This window comes from Ambystoma mexicanum, chromosome 3p, assembly GCF_040938575.1.
Source record: "Ambystoma mexicanum isolate Mex_15411 chromosome 3p, UKY_AmexF1_1, whole genome shotgun sequence".
In the NCBI taxonomy this organism is placed as follows: domain Eukaryota; kingdom Metazoa; phylum Chordata; class Amphibia; order Caudata; family Ambystomatidae; genus Ambystoma; species Ambystoma mexicanum.
Window position 1 is genome coordinate 1,215,807,992 of NC_090925.1, and position 25,343 is coordinate 1,215,833,334.

Consider the following 25,343-nt stretch of genomic DNA (forward strand, 5'->3'; position numbering starts at 1 on the left):
AGAAGAAAAAAGAGAGGACTGTTCATGTTTTCAAAGAAGAATCCATAAGTCTGTTTAGTAAACTGCTACTAGTAGTCTCTTAAATTATCTCTGTAAACTACATCTATATCCACTGATAACTACTGGTCCGTTAGAGCTACGGCGTCACAGGTATTGCTGGAAACATCTCTTTGACTATGTATTGCATAATGGTTACTGTGGCCAGCAGCCATGATGTTCTGTCCCCTCCTATCAATTTTTGCCAACAAACTTCTTCGTCCATAAGAGAGAAATTGGATAGGTACTTTGATGTGGATGACTCGTGTCGCTGGACATTCCAGAAGCAGGTGGCAAATTGTTTCTTTGGCTGAGGAAGGGTTGCAGAGGTGACAGGTGTTTGTGGCTGCTAAACCTCTAATGGCCAGTATTTCTTTCGTTTCTAATAGATTCAGTCGAATTCTCATGAAATAGTTGCGTGCTGTTCTGTTTGGAAATAAATTGATGTAGTTCTGAAGAACTACCAATTTTTTGACGTTCTGTTGAAGGTGTGTAGTTCGTTTTTTTGTTGGCAGTTTGTAATGTTGTTATCCAATCAAGGTCACTGATCTTTTTTAGAACTTTTACTGGGTTGGTTATAAACTCCTCTTCACAGCTCTCAACACAGGTTAAGAGGGCCACGTTCTCTGCCTTCCATCTAGTAAGCATGGCACAAGTGGAGGACAACATTTCTTGAATTATCAACTTGTAGACGTGCAGACTGTCTTTTAGTCTGCATTTCCTATACAGCATTAGGCTGTTGCAGTTTACTGAAGTCTTTAGTGATGTGAGGCTAAGTTTGCGTCTAATCGATGCTACTGGAGTTGAATTGGGAAGGCCTAGCACCGATCTCCAGAATCTTGCTTCCAACTTTGGCCATAGATCGGAGGGGAGGTTAGGCATGGCATCTGCACTGTAAGTTAGAGACGGTATTACCTTCTTTCTGTAAAATTCACAAACCGGAATTGTTGAAAAATTGCCATATTTGATATCGATTGCTTTTCCCTGTGCAGCAAGCTTTTTTGTTTTGTTGTACAGGACTCCTTGCATGGCTTTTTCCTTCCCAGAGCTGTCCAGGGTAACCCCCAGATATTTGAAGTCACTTACTCTTTCGACTTTGGCGGTACCCAGATGAAGTTTCATGTTTACCCTTTTGATGATCATTTTTTCTATTGTCATCATTTTGGTTTTTACTTCATTGATGTCCAAATTGTTCTCTGCCAAATAATGCTGTAGATTGTTCAGTTGGTGCTGCAGGCCTATTGGTGTGTGGTCTAAGAGAATCAAGTCGTCCGCGTAGAGTAAGGGACTGATCTTTTCTCTGCCAATTTTTGGAGGGAAGGAGCTTATTGTCTTCTCAGATTCCTGGAAATCTCCTAGGTAAATCCAAAACAGGGCTGGGGCCAGAGGACAGCCCTGTTTCACACCTCTCGCTGTTGTAATCTCAGACAAAAGAGTTCCCTGTTGGTTTAAACAAGCTTGCATTGTGGTGTTAGAGTAGAGGGCTCTTATTGGCTCAAGAATTTCGTTTGGGCACTTCCAGGCTATCAGCTTTGACCATAGTCTAGTTCTGTCCACTCGGTCAAAGCCCTGGCTAAGATCAATGAAGGCTACATATATTCTAGGACTGCCTTCTAGGACCTTACTTTTTAAAGTGCTCAAGATGGGGATGTTTGCGTTCGTACCCATGTTCTTTTTGAACCCTGTTTGGAGATGGTCTTCACAGGGGGCGTTGCTTGCCCAAGATGTAAAGTGGCAAAGAAGTAAGGATCCAAATACTTTGCCTATTGGATCTAAAAGGGCAATGGGGCGATACTTAGCTGGATCAGCCCTGTTGCCTTTTTTTGTAGATAGGAACTACATTTGCTGTGTTCCAGGAAGGCGGATGGTTTTTGAGTCGGCACAGCGACCAAAGATCTTGCTTAGCAGTCAAGCCCAGGCTTCCGGAGGAATTTTTAGATCGAGATTGGTTATGCCATCTGGGCCCGGGGCACGGGAGGCTTTTAGTTTCTTTATTAAGTCGAGTATGTCAACTTTGTTGTCCAACCCTATCCAAGGTGAATCAAGGCTCCTGTTATCCTGCGTGCCATTGTTTGGTGGTAAAAAATGATTTGAAAAATAGTTCTTCCATGTCAGTTCCCCTATTCCATTTTGTAGAGAAAGCAAAACGCCTATCGATGTTGAGCGGAGCAGGGACCAGAAGTCTTTAGTGTGTTTGCCATTTATTGCCTTAAGGATGTTTTCTTCATCATGTTGATATAGTACAGATCGATGGGCCCTTAGCCATGCTTTCTAGGCTCTTGTTGCGTTAGTGATGGCAATTAAGCCGGTCTTTGGGTCTAGTTTTTTTGCATGCCTCATCGTCTTCCTTAGTTCATGCTTTTTGTCTACCACCAGCTTGTCAGAGACATGTTTTGTTTGTGTGTTTGATGGCGTCGTCTTTCCTGACTTGACTTTGTAGGTTGTTAGTAAAGGAGAGTAGTCTACCGGGACTGGGCCTTCACTCTTTGCCAAGTCGTTGTAATTGGCTGTCAGGGTTCTTATAGCACCCTCAGACATTTTTAGCCTAGTTCCTTGGTTGTTTACCTCTAGGAGGGAGGTCATTTTCACATAAAATGGTATTTGTGAAGTCCAAGTCGTTAGTAAAAGTTTGTAGTCACTAGCAGGCGTCCTCACCACTTCAAAGGTTTTTATTGATTGGAGAAACGGTCGTGTCACAAAGATGTGGTCGATCGTGGAATGTGAACCTTCACGTTCCCAGGAAGGAATTCGACTTGGATCAGGAAAAACTGAATCAAGGTGAAGGAACCTCTTGATTTCATAAGTTTCATCCACTGAGTAGCTCGTTGTTCAGAAGGCGTTTTCTTGGCATTTGTTTTGCTGCTGTCTCCTTTTTTTTGTTCGTTGGCGTTTAGGTCGCCACATATTACAATATGGTCAACCTGACTTGTATGGATGACTTGTACTTCGTCTATTTCTGCCTCCATCATTGCGAGGAATTTTTTCGGTTCGATTATAGCAGGATTCCAGTAGGAGTTTATGATTACAATAGACTTTGTGTGCTCTTTTTTTCCTTAGTGTTAGCTGTAGACCAGTTTAGTTTCACTGTTAGCATGAATTGGTTTTCCCTAAGCTTTTGTGCAAGAGTGAAGCCACTTCCATTACGAGTTGCCGTTAGTAGGGCTGAAGTGGGGCGACCAGCAATGCCTTTTCTTGCTGGTGCTACACTAATTTCATAGCCATCCAGGGTAGAGCTTTGCTTGAGCCATGTCTCTTGGAGACATATGATATCATAGTCTCCGAATTGAATGTCTCCTGGGATTGTTAAATGCAAAAATCCTTGGGTATTCCATGAGCACACCCTGATTGTTTGTTGGTTCAAAGCAGGTCGAAGGTCCAACTCAGGACTGTGCTCTTTGATCATGGATGGCTATCTTTGTCGGTGAAGGGTCAAGGCCTTCGGGAGCCAAGACCACATAGTCGGGAATGTAAGGCCAGTTTCAGTGCTAGCCGTAACAGGTTGAATATCCTTCTGTACTTTTCTTGTAAGACCAGTATTTGTATTAATATTTGTTTCCTGGATTTGGTTACTTGTAGGTGATATCTCTATAGCAACGACTTTCTTACTAGGTTTTGGTTTGGATTTTTTTATCCGAGGCGATAGAGATCGCTGTAGGATCCTTAACATAGGTTGTAGCACTTGCTGGAGGAAGCTTCCGATAGGCGTTAGATTTAATGTTAAGACTGCCAAGTGAAAATTCTGCTTTTTTCTTTGTCACCCCTGGATAGTCAGGTGGAGAAGATCTTTGCCAGTTATCTCGTTGTTGTACTTTCAGGCTGAGTTCTGTTCACTTGCTTTAGCCTCCCTAATCTTCCTGGTCGACTCAGTTAGGTTGCATCCTAGTCTTAATAAGTCTTCCGCCGCAGCTCTAAGAAGGTTGTTCACTGTTGATGACGTGATGTATAAATGTGAAACCGCCTTCTGATGTTGATGGCTTGGGTCGACAATTTTCAAGTTAGAAGTCCTTATTTGACGTAGCTTAGGTATGTGATGAAATAGTTCAATCACTGCTCTTCTGCTGAGAATGACCTCATCGCAGTTGCCAGGTATCTGTTCCAGTGTCAGTATCCATCTAGTTTGATTCTCATTTGGATGTTCAGAGTGATAATTATCAGCTTTTGACCTGTAATGAGTGCCTTGCGAGACCTCACTTGCGTACTTTGATAGTTACGTCTGTTTAACTCAATTCCTGAGTATGCTGTTTTTTTCCCGTGAGCCCTTTGCAATCAGATACCGAAGGTCGAGGTCTTTTAAGATGTGGCTTTCCTTCATCTTCATTTCAGTAAGTTCTTTTTGCATTGTCAGATTCGGGTAAGGGATTTTTCCTCTCTTGTGACTTTTTCTTTTGTTTCTGAATTATGCAAAGCTGCTTTTCGTCTAGAGTGAGGAAGGGAGACACTGCTGAGACGGTTCCTTCGTTTCTTGACTGAGGCGGTTGGGTAGCCATATTTTTAGAATTTTGTTCGTCTCTAGGTCTCTGGTGGGAGCAGAACATAGTCTCGGTTATGTGCTGAGTAATGTTCATCAACTCTGCGTCGCCTAGGAAGTCTTCTGTTGATCTTGGTGATGTGCTGAAGGGATCGATCCTGTTTGTTAGAAGTGATTGAGTTTCTTTAGTAGCTTTGTTTGATGTAATCAAGACCACTGGAACTTTCAAGAGAGGTGCTGGGAATGTCGTTTTACCTTTATATTGCCCCTGAGAGGTGGAAAATTAGCCCTAGAAGTGGCTTGTCACACAGCGTTAAATTTGCTCCTGGTTTATGGTGATCCGGCTGTTTACTTAAAACGGGTGAGACCGCAATGGCCGTCAAGTCTATAAAAGGCGTGGTTTGTGAATCTTCCGACTTGTAGGTTTTCTTGACGGTTGGCTGTCTACTGGGAGCTGATGATGTTTCTTGCAAGTTTGGGGCCGGGAAAGAAGGTTGGTCTAGAGATGGCTGCGTAGACTTTGTTTTGTACTCCACAGCCATAATGTAGTCTGCCAAATACATTAGTTTACTTAACATCATTGCTTGAATTGATGTGTCGTCCTTTAGTGTGTCATTCATTGACTTGTACAGTTTAGTAAAAGGTGTTAGGCCAATAGTTATTGCAACATCAACGTGCACATGTCCGTTTTTTTGGATGGCGTTTCTCTGGTTGGAGTAAGATTCTGAGGCATAGATCTGGCCTTTATTGTTGAAGATGACAGAGAGGTTGATTAGGCTCTCCATTGATGGAGCGTTGCGTTCAGGAGGTCCATTGGAGATCTTCGAGGTGGAGTGTGGTGGGTAAAGTTAGAGCTTCAGGATTCTATTAATTTCTCTGGATGATTTTTGTTTTTAGCCGTGTTTTTCCCAGATTAATTTCCGTTCGTACAGGGTTGAATCCCAGACCAAGGTCTTCCAGGGCTATAAATGTCGTTTTCGCTCTCTTTTGTCAAGTCTAGGGCAAGGTCTAATGGTTTTTCCACAGGATCCGGTTCACTAGAAGGATTTTGGAAGTCTTCGGAGGCATTTTGTCTTACAGCCAGGTTCCTTTCTTGTGGTAAGTTGTTCTGCAAATCAAAATTGAATTCACTATCCTTCGACTTGATAACCTCGATTTCGTCCATTTGGGGCCTGTCACCTTGCGGAGGATTTGCTTGAAGTTTGCCGACTTGAATATTGATGTTATTACTTGTGGTTTCTACTCTTGCAGAGCATTCAATGATGCTTTGATCGTCTACTACTAACTTATTTCATAGAGACGTTGGAGGGCACAAAGGCGAGTGACTCAGAACAGTATCTTTTTCTAAAGGTGAAGAGACTCTCGTTGGTTGGATTAATATGGCAGATGTTTCCCTGTTAAACTGCTTTCTTGCTTTATTTGTGAGTAGTTTTAGTTCTTCCAGTACTTGGTAGGTAGGTGAAGATAACTTGCGAGTTGCTACAATTATTTTGCGCTGGTTGTGGAGCGGCATGTTCTCTTTCACTGTGTCAAGCATCTCGGCATCCGCAAGTTCTTCACTTCTTGCCTGAATGGCTCTTGAGTGCTTGCAGAAAAAGTCTGATAGAAGTTTAAATGGATGTTGAGGAATTTTGGCATTTTTTCTGACTGAGCATTCGGTCAACGTTCTGCAGAGAGTCTCTTGGGTTTTCTGGTCTTTTTTGGAGTTCAAAGTGTCACTTGGATCTTTAACTTCCTGAATAGGGTCCAAAGTAATGTTTATCTCACTTCCAGCTGGGTAAATTGCCTCGGTCGGGTATGGGCCCATTCGGTCTCTCGTGGATCATTGCTTTGATAGACAGGCTGCTTGTAGGCGGGGCCTTTGTCTGTGAACACTCTGGGTCCTGCAGTACTGCTTCGGTGGTGCTTACTAGGCTCTGCTGAAGTCCTGTCACAGGGGGCCCATCGAGACCGGTGCACCCCTTCTGCTCCTCTTGATTTCTATGGATGCCATACTCTTCGATCGCGGCCGAGGCTGTCACACAGAGGGATGGCTCCGCCCTTGTCAGGAGCCACGGGCGTAGAAACCGGCCGGGCCATGGTACCCAGCATCAGCTCCCCTCTAGGAGAAGACAGTGAGTTTGGCACGGCGGGACTAGCCAACGACTGTGTAGGGGCAAGGGAAGGGAGTGGGCTTTGGAGGAACTGGTTCGTTGCAGGACTGGGTAGGAGCGGACTTTTGGCAAGAGTGTTTTACGTTGCTTTCCATCACTTCATAATTGCTATTTGTCAGGTCTATGTCATTTACAGGTTCTATAACTTTCGCAATAAAAGCGGGCCTTACATTTTGAGGGCTAACAGGAGCCAGTAGACTCTCATTAAGAATGATGCTAGTGTCATTAAGATTTTCAGGTACTTGCTGCGACTCCTGTATTTGGTCCATGAGTGGACGTGAGCTCCTCAAACGCTGTCGCGCTTCTGCTTCAAACGATGGGCCGTGGTCGGGCAGAGGGGCCGGCTTAGCAGTCTTTGCAGTCTTGCCTGTCATGACTGCAGGACTGCCACTCTCCACCGCTCCCTGGACTGAATGAGGTTATGAAGAGGTTCTAGCACACACCTCCTCCTCTGTTGCAGCAATAGGCAGGGAAAACAGACTGTAGGAATAGAGTAGCAGGACTACCACTCTCCGCCACCCACTCCGCGTCTGCTCTGTGGACTGAATGAGGTAATGAAGAGGTTCTAGCACACACCTCCTCCTCTGTTGCAGCGATAGGCAGGGAAAACAGACTGTAGGAATAGAGCAGCAGGACTGCCACTCTCTGCCACTCCGCGTCCGCTCTGCGGACTGAATGAGGTTGTGAAGAGGTTCTAGGACACACCTCCTCCTCTGTTGCAGCGATAGGCAGGGAAAACAGACTGTAGGAATAGAGTAACAGGACTGCCACTCTCTGCCACTCCGTCCTATTTAAATCAGGTTTGATCCAGCCCTAAAGGTTTAGCCCGCACTGTTGGGTCATCTGTTCTGCACGGGAACACATGTAACCCCCTAACTGTTTCCACCTCATTCAGTGACATCAGTGAGGTCTTGGTCGGCGCTCTAGGCAAGGCAGGCTCAGGACCTGCATCTGAGCCTATATTTTCACTTGGGAAGGTAGGCTGATGACAAGCTTGCAGAGGTTCAGTGCCACTGTGTGACATTTATTAGAACTGCATTGTCTCTACCAGACGTAGATCATTTAATTAATGTGTTTGGTTCATAAGGCTGTCTCTGATCCAACACCATTGACACTTACCCCACAGATAACCAGATCTCATCCTAAGAGACAGCTTTGTTCCCCATCATATTTGAGCTTGGTTATTCACAGACTTAAGAAATCAAATCTTGGTGACAGCAGTTTGGCTGCCCTAACAGTCAGACGTTGGAATGACCTGCCTAAACAGCTGCAAATTAAAAACAAAACATGTTTTCAAGACAGCTAAATACTCTGGTGTTTGGGCAGTGCTTAATTTGTGGGGTGTTTGCCAGGGCTCAGCCCTGCCACTTATTTCTGAACCCTGGCACTTATTGTCTCAGACTCAGTTTGAGTATGATGTGGTGTTTTGGCAACTTTATTCTTGTAACTGCCAGTCACATAATAAATACCTATAGAATCAGAGCAAAATGTAAATGATGATTGTGTTTAAAAGACACAATTAAACATTTGTCTCATGCCAAGACACAAGTATATTATATGCGTATGTTGATTAGTATTTGTAAATTACACATCCGCCGTAGTGACGGAGTAAATCTGTCAATCAAAATAAGCCGGTGGGAGTTGCAGCTTTAGCCCCTTATATGTTGACAGCATGGGGAGAAGCCGTGGGTGATAGTACCAGGGGGCTGTCCATCCTGCCTTGCCATGGGCATGCTAGAAAATAATTGAGCCCCAGCGCTTATTTTTTTTAACAAATTAAACTCTGTCAGTTTAGGCAAATGTAATTATTGCCAGTATGCTATCTCTTGTTTCGCCTTTTTATTTCCTACTGTGCCGTGATGCCAATGAGCAGATGTTTGCACTATATAGCCCTCCTTACACGCTATACACGCTACAAATAGCACAACACATAGAGCAAAACTGCGTTATGGCTGGAAGGCTTTGATGAATCATAAACACTGCCATTGCTCTGGGTAACCTGTTTGTTCAGGAGATTAAAACATAAGAGCAAATGGAAATTCTCAGACGGTCAAACAAACTAAAGACAGATGAAGAAGATATTTCTATACTAACAAAAATAAAAATCATACTGAGCGTTATTTTGTGAAAACCTTCTGAACCTGAACAGAGCTGTGAGGAGAAAGAATGTAAGGTGATTTGTTGCCGCAAATTCACCTCGGAGTCGCTAGAGGCCTAAACGATGTATTGTGCTTGAAAACTGGTCTGGTTGCTTTCTTTAGTGACACAGATGTAGACAACTTTATGGAAGCTGTTTTGATGTCTGGTACCCCTGTAGCTCAACAATGGTTGCTTCTCCTTTCTCTTCAAAGCCTCGTGTGTCTCACTGAAGGTGAGAGATATGAAAAGTGTTATAAAAAGTGGCACAGTAATGTAGTGTTGTAGAGTGGTGGATATAACCTTCTTACAAGAATATGGAATCGCTTATGGGTATTCCTATAAGACATGAGAAAAGCAATTCAAATGATGTGTGTCATTCTCTGTGTGCTTTAAATGTGAATTTGAATAACTGAGTGGTGATGTTATTAAACAAAACATAAATAATGTAGAACCATCATACTACAGAAATGATCCCTAATAAGGGTGGTATGTAGTTGTCTGCAGTCTAGAAATGCACGTCTTGAGTGGATTAAGCTATGTATAAAGTGCCAATGCTCCGTATGTCAAAGACACATTTTCTGGACTAAAATGATTGCATTTGAGCTAATTTGCATACCCACAATTCCTTGCTGATGTGGCTTTGAACTGGAGGTGAAATTCCAGTGATGGTTACTAGTTGGCCATGTGGCATTTGGCTCAAATGGATAATTTTACCTTCAGAACCATCAATTAACATTTTAGACGATGGGAGGTTTATGGGACTGGGTTTTCATTAATGGGGAAATAGTTATATCATAGATATATACACATCCACATATATGGGCCTGATTTACAAAGGGGGTTTGAATGGGATTTTCAATGCTCCAGGGTATATAAGCAACACCTATAGCGAGTCATATAGTATGCTTGAAAAGAGACATGGCTACTTGGGCACTATTATAATTTTGGTTAGTGAAATTCTTCTCACTGACGCCACCAGCCTTCTGATCCAGTGTGTCTTACATAGACCTGCACAACGCGACCACTAAATAGTTGGTCCCTCCAGGAACTATTGTAGCAGGCCATTCTGATATTCTCTCTCTGTATGGGTTCATATTGAACAGTTTGATTTTCAACTTCTAGACATTGCCAAACTGACCCACTGTCTCAAGGGCCATGAGCAGGGATTTCTGTGATGTTTTGATTCCCTCTGGTTTTCTAATATATCTGCCCGACCAGCTCTCACCTCATGTCAGCTCTATCTTCCTGTCTAATGCAGAAATCAGGGGGTACAGATGGCATCACTGTTGCATAACTGGTTTGAAGCTTCATGGACGATGACGTCATGCCATTGACCCTGACAGAAGCCTGAGGTGTCTTTACAGTAATTTTATCAGCCCCAGGATATAGCACCCAAACCCCAGTTTCATGGTCAAGCACCTTCAGTAGGCGTGGGACACCAAGATGAATGCCTTCTTTGCATCCAAGGCCACCATTGACTCCTTTGGGGCTTCCACTGCCATAATTACAAACATCAAACTCCTGACGTTTTCTGAGGTGCCCTGGCCCAGGACAAATCCTGAATGCTCTGGATGGACGGGTCGGTTTAGCATGGGTTGAATTGTTGGCTATGACCTTTGAAAATGAAAGCGTTCTTACTGATCAAAAATAGCGGCTGATGTGAAACTCCAACTTCAGACACATTGGATGGTTGCAGCAAGTGTCCATTGTTTGAATGTTGCTTTGCAAACAGCACACTGCTTTGGGGCTAATTCTTCAACATAGGCTTTGTAGAACTCAATGCCTACTCCATCAGAGATCTGGCACTTTCCGCACCTTCAGGGCCCATACCAGCAACATGATCTTGGTAGGAGTTATTTGCCCTTCAAGAACGTCTCCTTTGCTCACTTCCAAATTCACCAATTCTATATTATCCAAATACACATCCAGGTATTCTTCTTCAATAGGGATGCTATGCGCGTATAACCTTTCAAAGCATTTCCTGGATACCTCCGTTTCCAATGTACACAAACTCCTCCGAATCTGTACATATTGCCAGTGCACCAGCATTGCCCACCTTTGCCTTTTCTATCCATGCCAGTGCTTTTCCCAGGCTTTGCACTTTAACCTGCTAATAGTCTCCATCATTTCCTGTCGAGCGAACCCACCAGACCTGGTCTTCAGATGTGGATGTCAGTTAAAATCTTTTATCATGCTCGGATCAATGCTTTTCCTCGCATACCTGGCCCTCTTGCTACTCTAGCTTTCACCCAATGACTATAAGCACACTTCCTGCTATAGCCAGACGTAGTCTGCTGAAATAAACCACAAAGCCATAAACATGTCACACATTGTAAAAATGCCTACCTCCCCATCACAATTATTTTCCTAAACAGGTTATTTTCTACACTGCGAGAGCTCCTAAATACCAAATGAACTGGTGCGTGTGGCTAAGATCTCCATCCCCCTACTGTGTGATTCCTTTCCATGCTCATTATCATAGGGGAGGGATCAGATCAATGCACACCAATAAATCACATCCCTACACACACTGATAGGTTCCTGTCCGGCTGATACATAGTAAGTTGTTGTGCATGTCTTATGTACTGATGACCTGAATGTGCAAGGTTTCTTCCCATGGTGCATCTGCCACCACACATCAGTCATCTCACAAAAAGTCAGGTTATCCTGCACTAATGCCACAGCCTTGTACTGAGACCTCACCCTATGTGAGGATCTATCCAAGTTAATATCTAACACCATATTCTGGTCTGCTGCTATGATGGTCATGCCCCCTAAGGCTTAGTGGCATGAGCTTAAAGAGGCGTAATAAAAGGCAGGCTCACTCACATTGGGTACACAGCACTCCACTGTAGCACTCACCTTTATCCAAACCATTCTATCTTTCAGTAAGGAACTGAAAACGTTCCTATTTTGTTATTTTGTAATAGGAAATTACCCCTTGCTATGGTATATTTTATGTCAGTTTCTGGATAAAATACTTGGCTATGATCTTATAAATGGATTTTTTATCAGGGCTAATAACTTTAAAGCTGCTTACATTTTTTAGGTATTGTCCACATTGTGATATGTTTAATGAGATTCCCTTTTAGGTCAGCTGTGTAATGTTGTTCAGTGTTCCAATGCCCTTTTTCAGGGTAGGCTGACACCAAGTAAAACTGCTAAATAAAATTAAAAATAGATATATATTGATCAGTGTTACCTGTTCCACTCCATGATCGCACTTCACTTCTATCAGCCTTGCATACCATAACTGTCACCTCTCACGCACTTGACATGTATGAGTCCTTGCCTGACTGGGCCCCGTTGTCGCTTCTTTTGATCATTCTCTGCCTGGTCAAATTTCAGAGGCATTTCATTGTTTATCCTATGCCTCACAAGGTATACCAAAACCTTAGGCTGCTTTATCCAGCAATTAGCTCCTCTGATGTTTCAGGCCATAATCCTCATTTATATCCTTTTACTGGTCATGCCCATTCCTCTTCCAACCCTTGATAAAGGCATTTGTCAGGTCCCACTCAATGCTGTCGATCCCCCAGACCTGCAGCCTATTTGCTATTCCTGTTACTTCCTCATTGCATTCCCTCCCATTTCTCCTCTGTTTTAGCCTTGTTTCAGTATTCCCCCGAGCGCCCTTTCTCCATCCACATCTACCACCCCAAAATAACAGACCATCTAACCTATGCTTGCCACTGTCATATGGGAGGGATGGGATCAGGGTCGGAATGGGACAAGAAATAGGCCCAGGCACCCCCAAAAAGTGGCCCACTGGGTGAATCGCGCCAACCCACAGAATAGGCTACTTATGGGGACCGCAGACCGTGACACTATAAATAAATGTGTGTGTGTGAGTGATGACATGGTCTGATTACTTACTAGTAACCTTCATTACTCCTAGTCCTACTCTTCCTCGTCATAGTACTGACTTGCCTTCCCATACCACCCTCCTGCAGTGGAGGGACTCATGATCCTGGTGGATAGCTACCTGAGGATTGTGGGTAAAGGAGAGGTAATTATACCTCCAGGAAGGAAATGGGGCAGGAGCATGGAATTTGGAAGATGGGTGCTGTCATGGAGGCTGGGGCTGCAGAAGTAAGTCATGGGACAAGGAAGAGGGATGTGGAGGTACTGGTTTTATATTGCACACCCATCTCTGTCGGGTGTAAATTTATTGTATGTTCCCCACCCCATGTTCTTCTGCAGCACAGGGTGAGGTGAGGCAGATTGCATGAGGTGATTGTTCGGCTGGCCAACGTGTGTGAGGCCTCAGCATTTTTAATGGAAAAAAAACCTAAAGCATCTGTTAGAGTTGAGATTGGAGAAGTAAGTGACCGTGTCTTCCTGGTGAAGGTAAGCTTTCAGACTGGTCTCAAATGAATTCCAGGTTTTGTGCAATTTAATGTGTGTGAAGTGCTCCCGGGCAAATCATTTTATTGAAACTGACCACTATCAGACAAGTTTCTACAAATAAAGTGATTCAGTTCTCACATAACACTGACACCACTGTCTACTGCACTCATCGCAGCCATTCCAATCACTGACTGGGTCATTTTCAAATTGTCTGATGTGCTTTGTATGGATTGGTGACAGAACGCATACATCCCCATGCTGGGCAAAAATATTAGGACACATAGGTAGCTTGTCATTGATGAATTACTTTCGGGTTCCAAGTGAAGAGGATAGTGAAAACAACAGCATAAGGCTCTGGTACAAGCCTGAAGTTGTTATCCTGTTCTTCTAAAAATAATATTTCTCATATGAATCGCTTGCACAGCTGCATGTGTCAGACTCAATCTATTGCACCCACTACATTCACACACACCCTCACATTACTCTCTATTTTGCACAGTTAATAATAATTAATAAACACAAGTACCACAGCATGTGTGTAGAGCGTGAGATCTAGATCGTAAACCATCCAGATAGACGATCAGGCAGATAAATGGATGCATAGATCAATAGTCTACAAGACAGTGAGAAGAGACAGATAGATTGACAGATTCATACAGTCTAGAATTAATATTAACTACATAGTTTTCAAAAACGTATTGCTTGAAGTTTAAGATGTTTCTGTCTGACATAATGTAAGCCAAACTGCCTCCAATGGTACACCGTGAACATAGAACATTCATTTTACAGAACTTCTTCCGCTTTCTGAAGAAACTTCAGCCGATTTTGAAATCGTTCTACTTCATATTATAATGTATGGCAGTCGGATAATGGAACATTTCTGAGCTGTGCAGACTAGTGGCACATACCTAAAAAAAGAACCAACAATGTCCCATATGGATACATATATAATATTGCACACATCTGCACACCATCCTCCACCCACAGGTTTGTGCGCTGCTCACCCTGACGCCCTAGCTGCATGAAAGGTGTGGCAGCCCTTGCCACAAACATACACAACCCATGTATGAGCCAAAACACAAGCCACTGCTGCCAGCTTCCCACCTCACCCCCTCACACAAAGCTTAGCTGCTCCACCACTGGCAGTCAGTCCCATGACCAGTCTCCTCTGAGCTCGTCTTTCCTTTCATATTTAAATGTTACATACAGCAGAATATGAATCATGTGTGTTTAGTGCAGAGGCACACACTAAGGTATACAACCAGGACTCCAGTGCGAAAAAAGGGGGTGGCACTCTGACATACCAATGGAAAGTGACGCCACAGGAAGTAAACATAAACTAAAGTGAAATATGCAAATTTCATTCAATTTGCCTTTCCGATTTGCACAGGAAAAAGAAGCATTTGCCAAGAAAACAGATTTCAGATAACATTGCTGGATACATATAAACTATCCTTTTCTAGGAATCTGGAATATCTGTCTCACAGTTTTGTTATTCAATTTAAAAACATACATTGTTTTAGAAAGAAATTTACTTCCAATTCTAACACAGTTTTTTCCTGTGAATACTTGTTCTATAAAGAAACCAAAGAAGACTCTACTAGTCGGAAGAATGGGTTTGTTCAATAACATTAGATAATCACTTTAGCACTTAGAAGGAATAATACCCCTAGTTATTTGCAAAATGTAACAAGTATACATAATGCCTATAGGAAAAATGTTTACATTGTGCAGACTTTTCCCATTATTCTTATGGTATTAATAGAACGGGTAATTTATAATGTAGCAAGACCAGTAAATAGGAGCATAACTACTGTTACAATGACACATGAACTGGCACCAGAACAATTCCCTGTAAAAAGCACACAAATTAAAAGACTGAAAAAAGTGTCCTAGATGACCCAAGGCACCGGAACAAGTATATTGATGATTCTGCCCATGTAGCCAACAATCAGTGGTACCAACACATGAGCAAAATAGGGAGAGAGATGTCTGATGAGAGTTGTTATGTATGTTCCCTCATACCCATGCCATGAGTGCCTCTAGGATATTTGCGGCCACATAAATATCTGCACACAGAGCACACTGCCTAACGCACTTAGCACTTTGCACTACAAGGGGGCAATTTGAAGGAAGATGGGCAACCTTGCGATGGATTACAAAAACAGTGTTTCTTGATGAGGATAGCTACACAAAAAAAGTCCATGATGGATGACACTAGAAGACAAAATAAGGTGATACAATGTACACTGAAAGCCCTGAATAGAGGAGAGTTTAAAATAATTGAAACATAAGTTGTTGAAATGCATCAATTCAGCGGGGAAGGAAGTACCTGGGTGCTCAGATAGACCCTGGTTACTAATATACATATTACCCCAGAAGGCTGGGTCGATGGGATGATGGGTTGAAAAGCACAAGCACTCCTAGCAGTACCCGTAGAGGTTGTACAGAATTCCAATGATACATGCCTCAAAGAATGGACTGAATTTTCCAAATTGCTCACGTGGGTAGAAGATCAAGCAGGACCCATGAAGAATGCCACTTCATGCTTCAGAAATATGGGCACAATAAAAGTAGCGGAAAATAAAGTGAGCAAACGCATTTTTTATGTACCTGGTATGAAAATAGGCACAGCTGTATTAATGGACTACTATTGGGCTTGCGGATCAAAGGCCTGTATGCAACTTCCACCAAATTGGGGAGGCCTGGTGGTAATAAGTACACCGGCTTTAGTTGCACCCCAGAGTGAGGTGCAGATTGGTGATTTCCCCAAGATCAACGCACACATAAGAAACAAGAGGCCCCTTTCACTTAGGAACACCAGAAGGGGTAACTATAATTTGGCAAAGATAGTAAACGTGTATGACAACATACCAGATGGGTATAAATTGTTCAGTAGAACAGAGATGTTCTTTACATCCTTCTTTACTCCTGGGTTGCAGGCTAATACAAACGCCAAATGTTTGAAAAAAATCCAGTGGGAGCTGTTGCAGACCACAAATATTTAACGCCATGAGGGAAGAGCTCAGAGCCATAAGATTCATGACCATCCGAAACAGATTCGTTCTTGGTCTAGTAACGGCCATGGAAGGGGGTGTGTGCGCAGAAATTGGGCCTTCCTGCTGCACATTCCCACCTGCTTATGATGAGGAAAATGGGAATCTCACAGAGGCAATAGCCACCTTAACAGAAATCCACACAAGAATGGTGGAAGAGATGGAAGACATTGTAAATGATGACTGGTTCAATTACCTGTTCTAATGGAGACCCTCATGGTTGGCCAATGCATTCAAAATACTAGTAGCCATACTGGTACTAGTACTATTAGGTTTCTAAGAATAGCCACAAGCCAATGCATAAAAACATCCACAAAAGCAGTAGGAATGAAAATAATAATACATGTGGATACTCACGTGCATTAGTACACATATACAGATGACTACCCCTATACCCACGCAATGGAGAGCCCTATTGCTCCTCCAGGGACAAAATGTATATCCTCAGGACCCTCACAATTACACTGAGCACTGGGTATATTGTGATTCCCATGGTGAGTGATGCTAAATGACCTGGAGTCCAGAGGAGCATGTGAGACGTGGAGGTAACTTGAGGGGGCGACTAAGGTATGATACTCAAAGAGCCCTATTCAGGGGAGAGCATAACAATGAGTGTGGGCAAGGACTCAACCAGAGGGTGGAATCTTTAGAGGCAGAAGAAAACGTCATCCGTAGCTTCTTCCCCTCCTCGTCCCAATACTGCACAGGTGAGAAACGTTACTCAATGAGGCGAATGTACCACCCTTATCCGAGGAAGGTACAGCAGGACATAGAGACAATTAGGCTAAAAATGGCAAAAGCAGTCAAACTATTGTTGTAACAGGAGCATGCAATAGACATGAAACAGATGTGCACTCAACATGAAGAACATATACACTAGGTAAAATATGCATTTATACATGAACAATATTAACATAGCATCCAAAAGACATGAAGAATACTAACATGCCTAATGTAAAAGGTGAATGCAACATAAACAATATGCAAATATAGATCACCAAGATAGTAACACGAGTGTAATTGGGCAGCCATCTTCTTTAAAATGGAAGCCACAGCATGATTTTAATTAAACAAGAGGCCTCAAGACTTTGAAAGAACTCAAAACGCTGAATCCACAAAAATACATATCCGTGCAGAGCTCAGACAGCAGTTGGCAATTAGTGCCAAGGTTATGAGAAATTAAGGGATGGTCGGAGCAGAAGAAGTAAGGCACAAGATAGTAATTTGCAGGACGTTGGCCGGATACTCCCAGATTAATGAAAAGTTATAAGAGCACAACCAACCTTTGTAGGCCTGGTTCAGTAAAATGGCAAGCCAAAAAGACTCCATGAACAATAACTCAAGAGTGTTCCCGGTGGCAACAGAAAACACAGCACATGCATTAGTAGTAGCTGAAATTCCAATAAATAGGAGATAATTCCATTTCATACATAGTCCCTCCCATCACACGTGACCCATAATTGAAGAACACTGCCTATTTTTTAGAAATGAACACTGATAGAACACCTGCCAGACTCCCTACACATACACACAGACACAAGGCACCACACAAAGTAAAATACAAAGAGATTGCCTGGTTTCATGGCCTAGGAAAGAGGGATGGTAACTTCTTTAATGAACAATGAACAGTCCATGAGCCTCTATTTGTTTACCCCTAGTCTGGCTCATGTCTTGACGAGCTGTCATTTGTCCCAGGTTGGTTAGCCACGAGCCAACCTAATAAAACCATCAGTTTTATGCCACCCATCAAGTTATTTGCCAACCAACCCCTTGTAGAAATGACATAGTTCAACCGTTATCAATATGGGGGGGGGGGTTCACGAGAAGCCACCAGACAAGTATAACCCAATTAGATGTTTGAACCCTATAGAGTGTATATGTAGCCACCACCACTAACCAATACCCATTCCCCGTAGGTTTTTGTAAACCAATAACATGTGATCACGTCATTTATGACTACGTTGGAATACTTAAATCGTGGTTTGTAATGGATGTGCCGAGAGTGGTGAGAATTTAATGCTTGTATGCTGTACCAGCTTTATTTGGATGATAATAGATCTGGATTATGCCTTGCACTTTGTCTACTTCATCTTTGAGTCCGGTTTGGATTAACTCCAAATCCACTGGGTAATTTGGGACTTTTCTGGGCCGTTTTAACAGACCACTAAATCTGGAGTGGGAAGGATAGGAGGGCAATCCTCAAATTACTTCCCATGACATAGTGGACTATGGGCCACATTCCAAGTGTGGCGGTCCGGAAATAAGGGTGCTGGTCACACCGTACTGGCATCCTTTCTGGACCGCCACACTCCAACTCTGCAGCTGGGGGACGCCACGCACGAATGTCAGAGTTTTCATGGAAGCAACTGGACGTCAACAACGGTACATCCGTGAACTCATTCCCCGATTCTGCCACCTGATATCCTGGGCCGTCGGGACTTGTAATGTCCCGGTGGCACCAGGATATCAGGCGGCAGATTCGGTGTTACGAGAACGGCAGCAACCCGCTGGTAGCACCTGCAGGTCACCGTCGTCCTCATAATGAAGCCCTATGTGCTCGACCTCCGATCCCAGATGGCCAAACGATCGATGGGATTGCATTGAGTGTTTTCATTGAGGAATAATTCATCCATTTCTTTGTGAAGGACATTTTATCGCATATGTATGCAGTGTTGGGAGACCTGCTGCAATTTCCCCACTCCCTCCCTACCTTTATTATTACCCTTATCCATCCCCTCACATACATTTGCAGTAAAATACATTGACAAACATTTTATGAATTCTTCCTCGATGGAAAACCCTGCGATGGACTCTTCGTATAACTGGCCAAGTACAGGGAACATAGTGCCCAGAACCTGAAGGCCAGCAAGGAGCTCATGAAGCGCTGGCATGACCAGAAGGCGACCATGACAGAGTACACGCCAAGCCAGATGGTCTGGATCATGGAACCTGTCAAGCCCAGTGCCTTACACGACAAGTGGACTGGGCCCTACGTGGTGCTGGAAAGGGCCAGCCAGGTTAACTACCTCATTAACATGAAGTCCCTGAGGCAGACATATTGTGACTTTTACGTCAACTGACTAAAATCCCATTACAGCCAGGATGACTTGGTGATGCTTCTGGTCATGGATGAGGAGATGGATCCCCTGCCTGACTTGTTACATGCAGAGTACACCGATGGGTATCTTGAGGGAGTTCAACTCTCTCTAGACCTCACTGAACAGCAGAGGCGAGACTGCCAGCATTTGGTGGATTAGTACACAAGCTTGTTAACCCTGACTCCTGGGAAGATCGGTTGGTGCATCCATGACATCGAATCCAGAGCCAGTAAGATGGTGAAGAGTAGGATTCACCGGATGTTGGACAAGGTCAAATATACCATCAAGTAGGAGGTCTCCAAGAATTTCACCTTGTGGGTTATCGACCCTTCCTGCAGTCCCTGGGCTAGGCCGGTGGTACTGGTCCCTAAAATGTCCAGTGGCGGGAAGACACGGTCTGCTTTTGCATGGACTATTGAGGGCTGAACGCTGTCACAAAGAAAGATGTACACTTCATCCTTCGGTCATACAAGCTAATTGACCGATTACGTGCTGCCTGAGTTATGAGTACCTTTGACGTCACGGCCGGGTACTGGCTGGTTGGTCTGACTGATTCTGCAAAAGAGAGGTTTGCATTTTCCACCCTGTACAAGCATCATCATTTAACTGTTATGCCATTCGGGCTCAAGAATGCCCCTGCCATCTTCCAGAGGATGGTAAACTAGGTCCTAACGGTGCTGTAGAATTCAGCATTGCCTACCTTGATGATGTTGCAGTATTCAGCAACACCTGGGAAGATCCTCTATCCCACTTGACCCAGGTGCTTCATGCATTGTGGAAGGCTGGCTTGACTATCAAGGTGTCCAAATACCAGATAGCGCAGGGTACAGTCACTTACTTAGGACACCAAGTCGGTGGCCGTAAGAAACAGTCTCTCCAGGCCAAAGTCCAGGCATTGATTGACTGGGACATCCCCACCACCCGGCCTCAAGTGCTAGCTTTCCTGGGTCTCAGAGATTATTACCATTCCTCCATTAAGGGGTATGGTACTCTTTCCACTAACCAATACCCATTCCCCGTAGGTTTTTGTAAACCGATAACACGTGATTATGTCATTTATGATGAGGTTGGACTACTTAAATCGTTTCTTTGTAATGGGTGTGCCGACAGTGGTGAGAATTGAATGCCTGTATGCTGCCCCTGTTTATTTGGATAATAATAGAGCTGGAATATGCCTTGCACTTTGTCTACTTAATTTTTGAGTCCGGTTTGGATTAACTCCAAGTTCTCTGGGTAATTTGGGACTTTCCTGGCCCATCTTAACAGACCACTAAATCTGGTGTGGGAAGCATAGGAGGGCATTCTCTGAATTACTTCCCATGACAAAGTGGACTATGGGACTCATTCTAAGTGTGGCGGTCCGAAAATAAGGGTGCTGTCACACCGTACCGGCACCCTTTCCAGACTGCCACACTGCGACTTGGCGGGCGGGGGCCGTTATGACCAGACGGCAGAGTTTTTACAGAAGCACCGGAACCATCAACAATGGTGCTAGCGCATTTGTGAACCCATTGCCATGGAGTCCTGTGGAACACCACGGGAATGGGGACTTCCCAATTCCGCCCTTGAACGACGTAACCTAAAATAAAGCTGCAGAAAAAAGGTCACTTGGACCCATTCCTGTCAGTCATCGTTCTGGGGATTAAAGGATGGCATGTGCCAGGCCCCTGTTCTGAAGATCCTGGATTTAAGCCAAGAGTTTATCATACAGACAGACGCTTGCAAATTTGGAATTGGTGAACTGTTAGCACAACTGAACTCTGAAGGGGTTGAACAACCTTGTGCGTACCTAAGTGGACGCTTGATCAAGCGAGAGTGCAACTGGACCAGCATTGAAAAGGAGGCATTTGCAGTAGTTTGGCCGGTATGTAAGCTGAAATCCTACATTTGTGGGTCTCATTTTACAATCCAAACCAACCACAAACCCTTGAGGTGGCTTATGGCCATGCTGGGAGAGAACCCCAATTTACTGCGTTTGGCCATATCCCTACAGGGATTGGACATGGACATCCAACACAAACCGGGGGAGCAGCACTCCAATGCAGATGTCCTCAGTAGGCACTTTTGCCAGTAGGATGAGCCAGACCCTCAGAAGCGTGAGTCTCAACCGTTCTTTCTAGGGGAAATGTGAGGAATTGCCATCTGGTACGGGTGCAAAGCCCTGGCTATTTTTGATTTTTAGTACATACAATGGTGCGGGTGATCCCTTCTCCAAAGGGGTAATCTGCTAACCAGATCCCCCTTTGTCGCAACTCCATACCAAAAGTATAGCGTACTTGTGCCCTGTGCCTCAGTATCCTGATCTGCAGCACCCGTGGCGCAGAGCAGATGCAAAGGTCACAAGATACCCACTCAACCTCTGCAGCTTCAGAAAATTCACTGCAGCAAACGGGCGACATTTAAGCTATCCCCTGTACCCAAACTATGATGATCATGAGTATCCCATGCTGGTGGCAGGGTAATCTCTAAGAATAAGCTGAGGTTCAGCATAGTGCATGGCAATATTTATGATCATGACCGCTACATCCAAATTGATATTGCACATGTGCCAGGTCCTGTGAGTCAGCTCTGCTGTGGAATGAGATGTTTATTCAGCTCAGACGGGCCGATACTGCCACACGGCACTTGCAACCCCTGGCAACCCCAGAATGACGTCCCTGCCAGAGATTCGAAATGGGTAGCGATGCACTTGAAAACTTGTGACTTTCCAATGTCATGTGAAATGCACTCTTCACGATGAGGCACACAACCCCTTAGGTTGTGCATATATGCAATTTGAAGAAGGGCTCTGAAGATAGCAGTGACAAATTTATATTTAATGTGGAAAATAAGTTGTGGCGAGTACAGATCAGGGCCCTCATTACAACACTGGCGGTAACCCATGGCGCTATTAGCACCATGGTTGCTGCCGGTGTTGTAACGAGTCCGCCAATGTTCAATGGGGAATTACCACCCTATTCCAAGGTTGGCGGGGCGGTAATTCCCCTTTGAACATTGGCCCTTCCCCATTCCCATTTTTGCCCCATAGGGCTCAATGGGACTGGGGAAGGCGGTAACTACGGTACCGCAAATTGCGGTACCGTAATTACCTCGAAGGTCCCTTTGCGGGTCCCTACTTTAACGGCTGGTCCAGACCAGCCGTTAAGGTCGGGTCCCGCAAAGAGACCTCGTAAATAGCCGCTAAGGGGTTAACGGCGCCGCAGCTTTTTACGGCGCCGTCAACCCCTTAGCGCCAGGGTCGTAATGACCCCCCCAGGTAGAGTGGAAGTTAAATTCTGAATGCAAGGGCTACACCGCTGCATTCCAGCAACATTCCTCTGTACTAGTTGAAGAGTTTGCTTTAGACGCGTAGACATGTCTGCATCTAGCACACTTACATAATGAAGATGCAGCTTTTCAGGTTTACCTCTGGTAACAATACCAAACAGAGATACCATTACCTCATGTGCTATGCATGGGGTAACAGAAAGGGTCTGCATAATTAAGATTCATACGGCCCCTTCAGTTATTCCCCATTTTGGAGTCCAATAGGACTGTATGGGGAGCTGTATTTTTCGCATATGGTAATCACCATATGGAGTAATGGTTTTCTGTGGTAAACGTTTCCTCCACACAAACCAGGAAGTTTCTAGAGCTCATTTTGAAGCTCTGAATTTGGTGCTGCAGTTAAAGTGGCGGTAATCCCGTTATCAGCCACTTTTTTTGCTGCAGTGCTAAACTCTAAAGGAGGCCCTAATTCGACACCATTTTTGAATACTCATCTCACATTGAAAAGAGGAGACCTAAATACGTTCTCATAACGTTAGCACCCATCTCTTAAAATGACATCACTATTGTAAATTTCAGAAATCAATACAACAAATACTCAAAACCTTTTCAGCAAAGATATGGCTGCCAAATGCAAGGAACTACAGAAGCACATCAACATACATCGGACTAAAGGGAACATGGAAATTGACTTGTTCAGTCAAAGCAGGCTTTAATTAATGTCAACATGATATTTAGCAGTACACTATATCTGCATAGGATAATCTGAATTTTTTTAGGGGGACATACCCTAATTTCATACCATTATCAATTTAACAACAAGTGAAGGTAATTTCATTTCTTATTAGAATGCCCTTTTTTTACCTGTGACCAAGGACCAATTCTCCACTGGGCAGGGCAGAGATCACGATTGCAAGACCTCCTGGCTTCAGGACGATTTTCACTGCAGTATTTTGAATGCACCGAGCGATTTGCATTGTCGTGCAAGAGTTGGATGCATCTCACATTTCGAAACTGATATCCGGATTTTCCACAACTTTTGCTACAGGGCTCCCAGTCTCCTGCGACCCAGCTGTTGATAATAAAAAATATATCAAATAAGAACAGGTCAAGAATAAAATGGATTTCATGTAAGAGCTCTTTCACGCACACTAATAAGAGCTCTTTCATGCACAATACTATATCAGTGATGCCAAAGGCCTGACAAGATCACTTTACTGAAAACAAATTTCCAAAAACTGCAAACGTATGGCTAGTGGTGAATTTCGTGTAGACATAATTTTGAACCACAATGATGCACATCTTGATGACTAACAGTTGGCAGTGTGGGTTCTATGTAAAGCTAAACAAGTTGCTTCACAGGGTCTTGTGTCAGAGGATGATCAACCAAGAACACTTGTGGCAATAATGGTGGGCGAGTTGCAACCAGTGCGACCAGCAAAACCTGCCATTATCACAACCAGCACCCAACAGGAGTGAAAGGGAAAAAGAAGAGTCACAAATCCACATAATCGCCAGAGAGGACACAACTCATAATTCTGTTTCAAACGTTTTTTTTAATATAAAGGACAGTGTACAAAGGTCAGTCAACACAAAGTAAGGGTCAAGATGGAAGATCTTGCTTCAGAAAGGTCATCACTAAACATCTCTCCTGGTCTCTCCCCATGCCACTAACAATCCCTTTAGCTCGATTCAGTTTGACAGAACAATGTCCTAGTTGCAGACGGGCCTCTTCCTGTGGCCTCAGGTTTGGCAGGGCTTCTTAGATGTTCTAAACACACCTGCTGAAAATCAAAGATTTCACAGTCCACAGTGTTTCCTACAGGTGAGGTAGGCCAGGAGGTTCTCTTGGCACTTTGTCAGGCCCTACAGTATGTCGCTGTCTTAGGTGCATGATCCTATTAACCAATCCCATGTCTCTTTTCTGTTTGATGGACCAATACTCACTTATGCCTATGAGCCTGTCTCTATGTCTCAGCACTGACCTTTGTGCAATCTATTGGCTAACCTCTTTGATGTTCTACTACAATCGCGTACCTCCTCCCTCTTGTCCCACACAATGGGTAGATTGGAACTATCCCTATATCTCCAGTGAACTTCCCATTGTCTGCTGGTCTTGTTTCCAGCTTCAGTGGTCCTTCTTCTCTGTTCTCTCCTCTCCACGATGATATTTTCATCCTCCACTTCCTCTGTTCTCTCAAATTAAATGTTCTATTGCTTTTGTATGGAATTTGGAAAATTCATTTTTATTGGATTGGGTCATATTATATTGTGGAAGGTTTATTGTTAACCAAATCAAAATAAACACAAAACATACACTAGAATATGAGTGCATTTGTGATCCACTAGATTAACTGCTTTACTCCCTATGCCTTTACTCTTCGAGCAAGACAGTCTAATAAAGCACAGTTTCTTAGACGTTTACGTTCCATCATCATTGGCAGGTTCTATGTGAGTACAACAAACCAAAGAATAGCGAATAAAATATTAACTAAAAAAAAATCACATTTTATTTAAATTGGGTACACCCCTAAACCCCCATTTCCCCATGCTTCTAACAACACCCGAACCACCCCCACACATTTTAACCCTTTAACCCCACCCCACATATATTCTTTTTTGGGTATTTTTTCATAAATATTTCATTTGTTCTATTTTATCGTTATAATCACTGGCTACCTCATTGGCAATGTCATTTTCTTTTGCAAAACATTTATCAACTGATGACAACATCAAGGTGGCAAATGATCTGAGCAATGTTTAATTTTATTCAAAA

At 43.7% G+C, this 25,343-nt stretch overlaps 1 protein-coding gene across 2 annotated transcripts in view; it reads right to left on the reverse strand.

Annotated features, from left to right (window-relative positions):
• Window positions 1-25,343, reverse strand: part of ADAMTS2 (ADAM metallopeptidase with thrombospondin type 1 motif 2) — a 2,237,498-nt gene that overhangs the window by 301,827 nt on the left and 1,910,328 nt on the right. For both annotated transcript variants that reach the window (XM_069652661.1, XM_069652662.1), the window contains one exon: window positions 23,432-23,639. In XM_069652661.1, coding sequence (XP_069508762.1) covers window positions 23,432-23,639 — 208 coding nt within the window. The remainder of the gene's footprint in view (window positions 1-23,431; window positions 23,640-25,343) is intronic.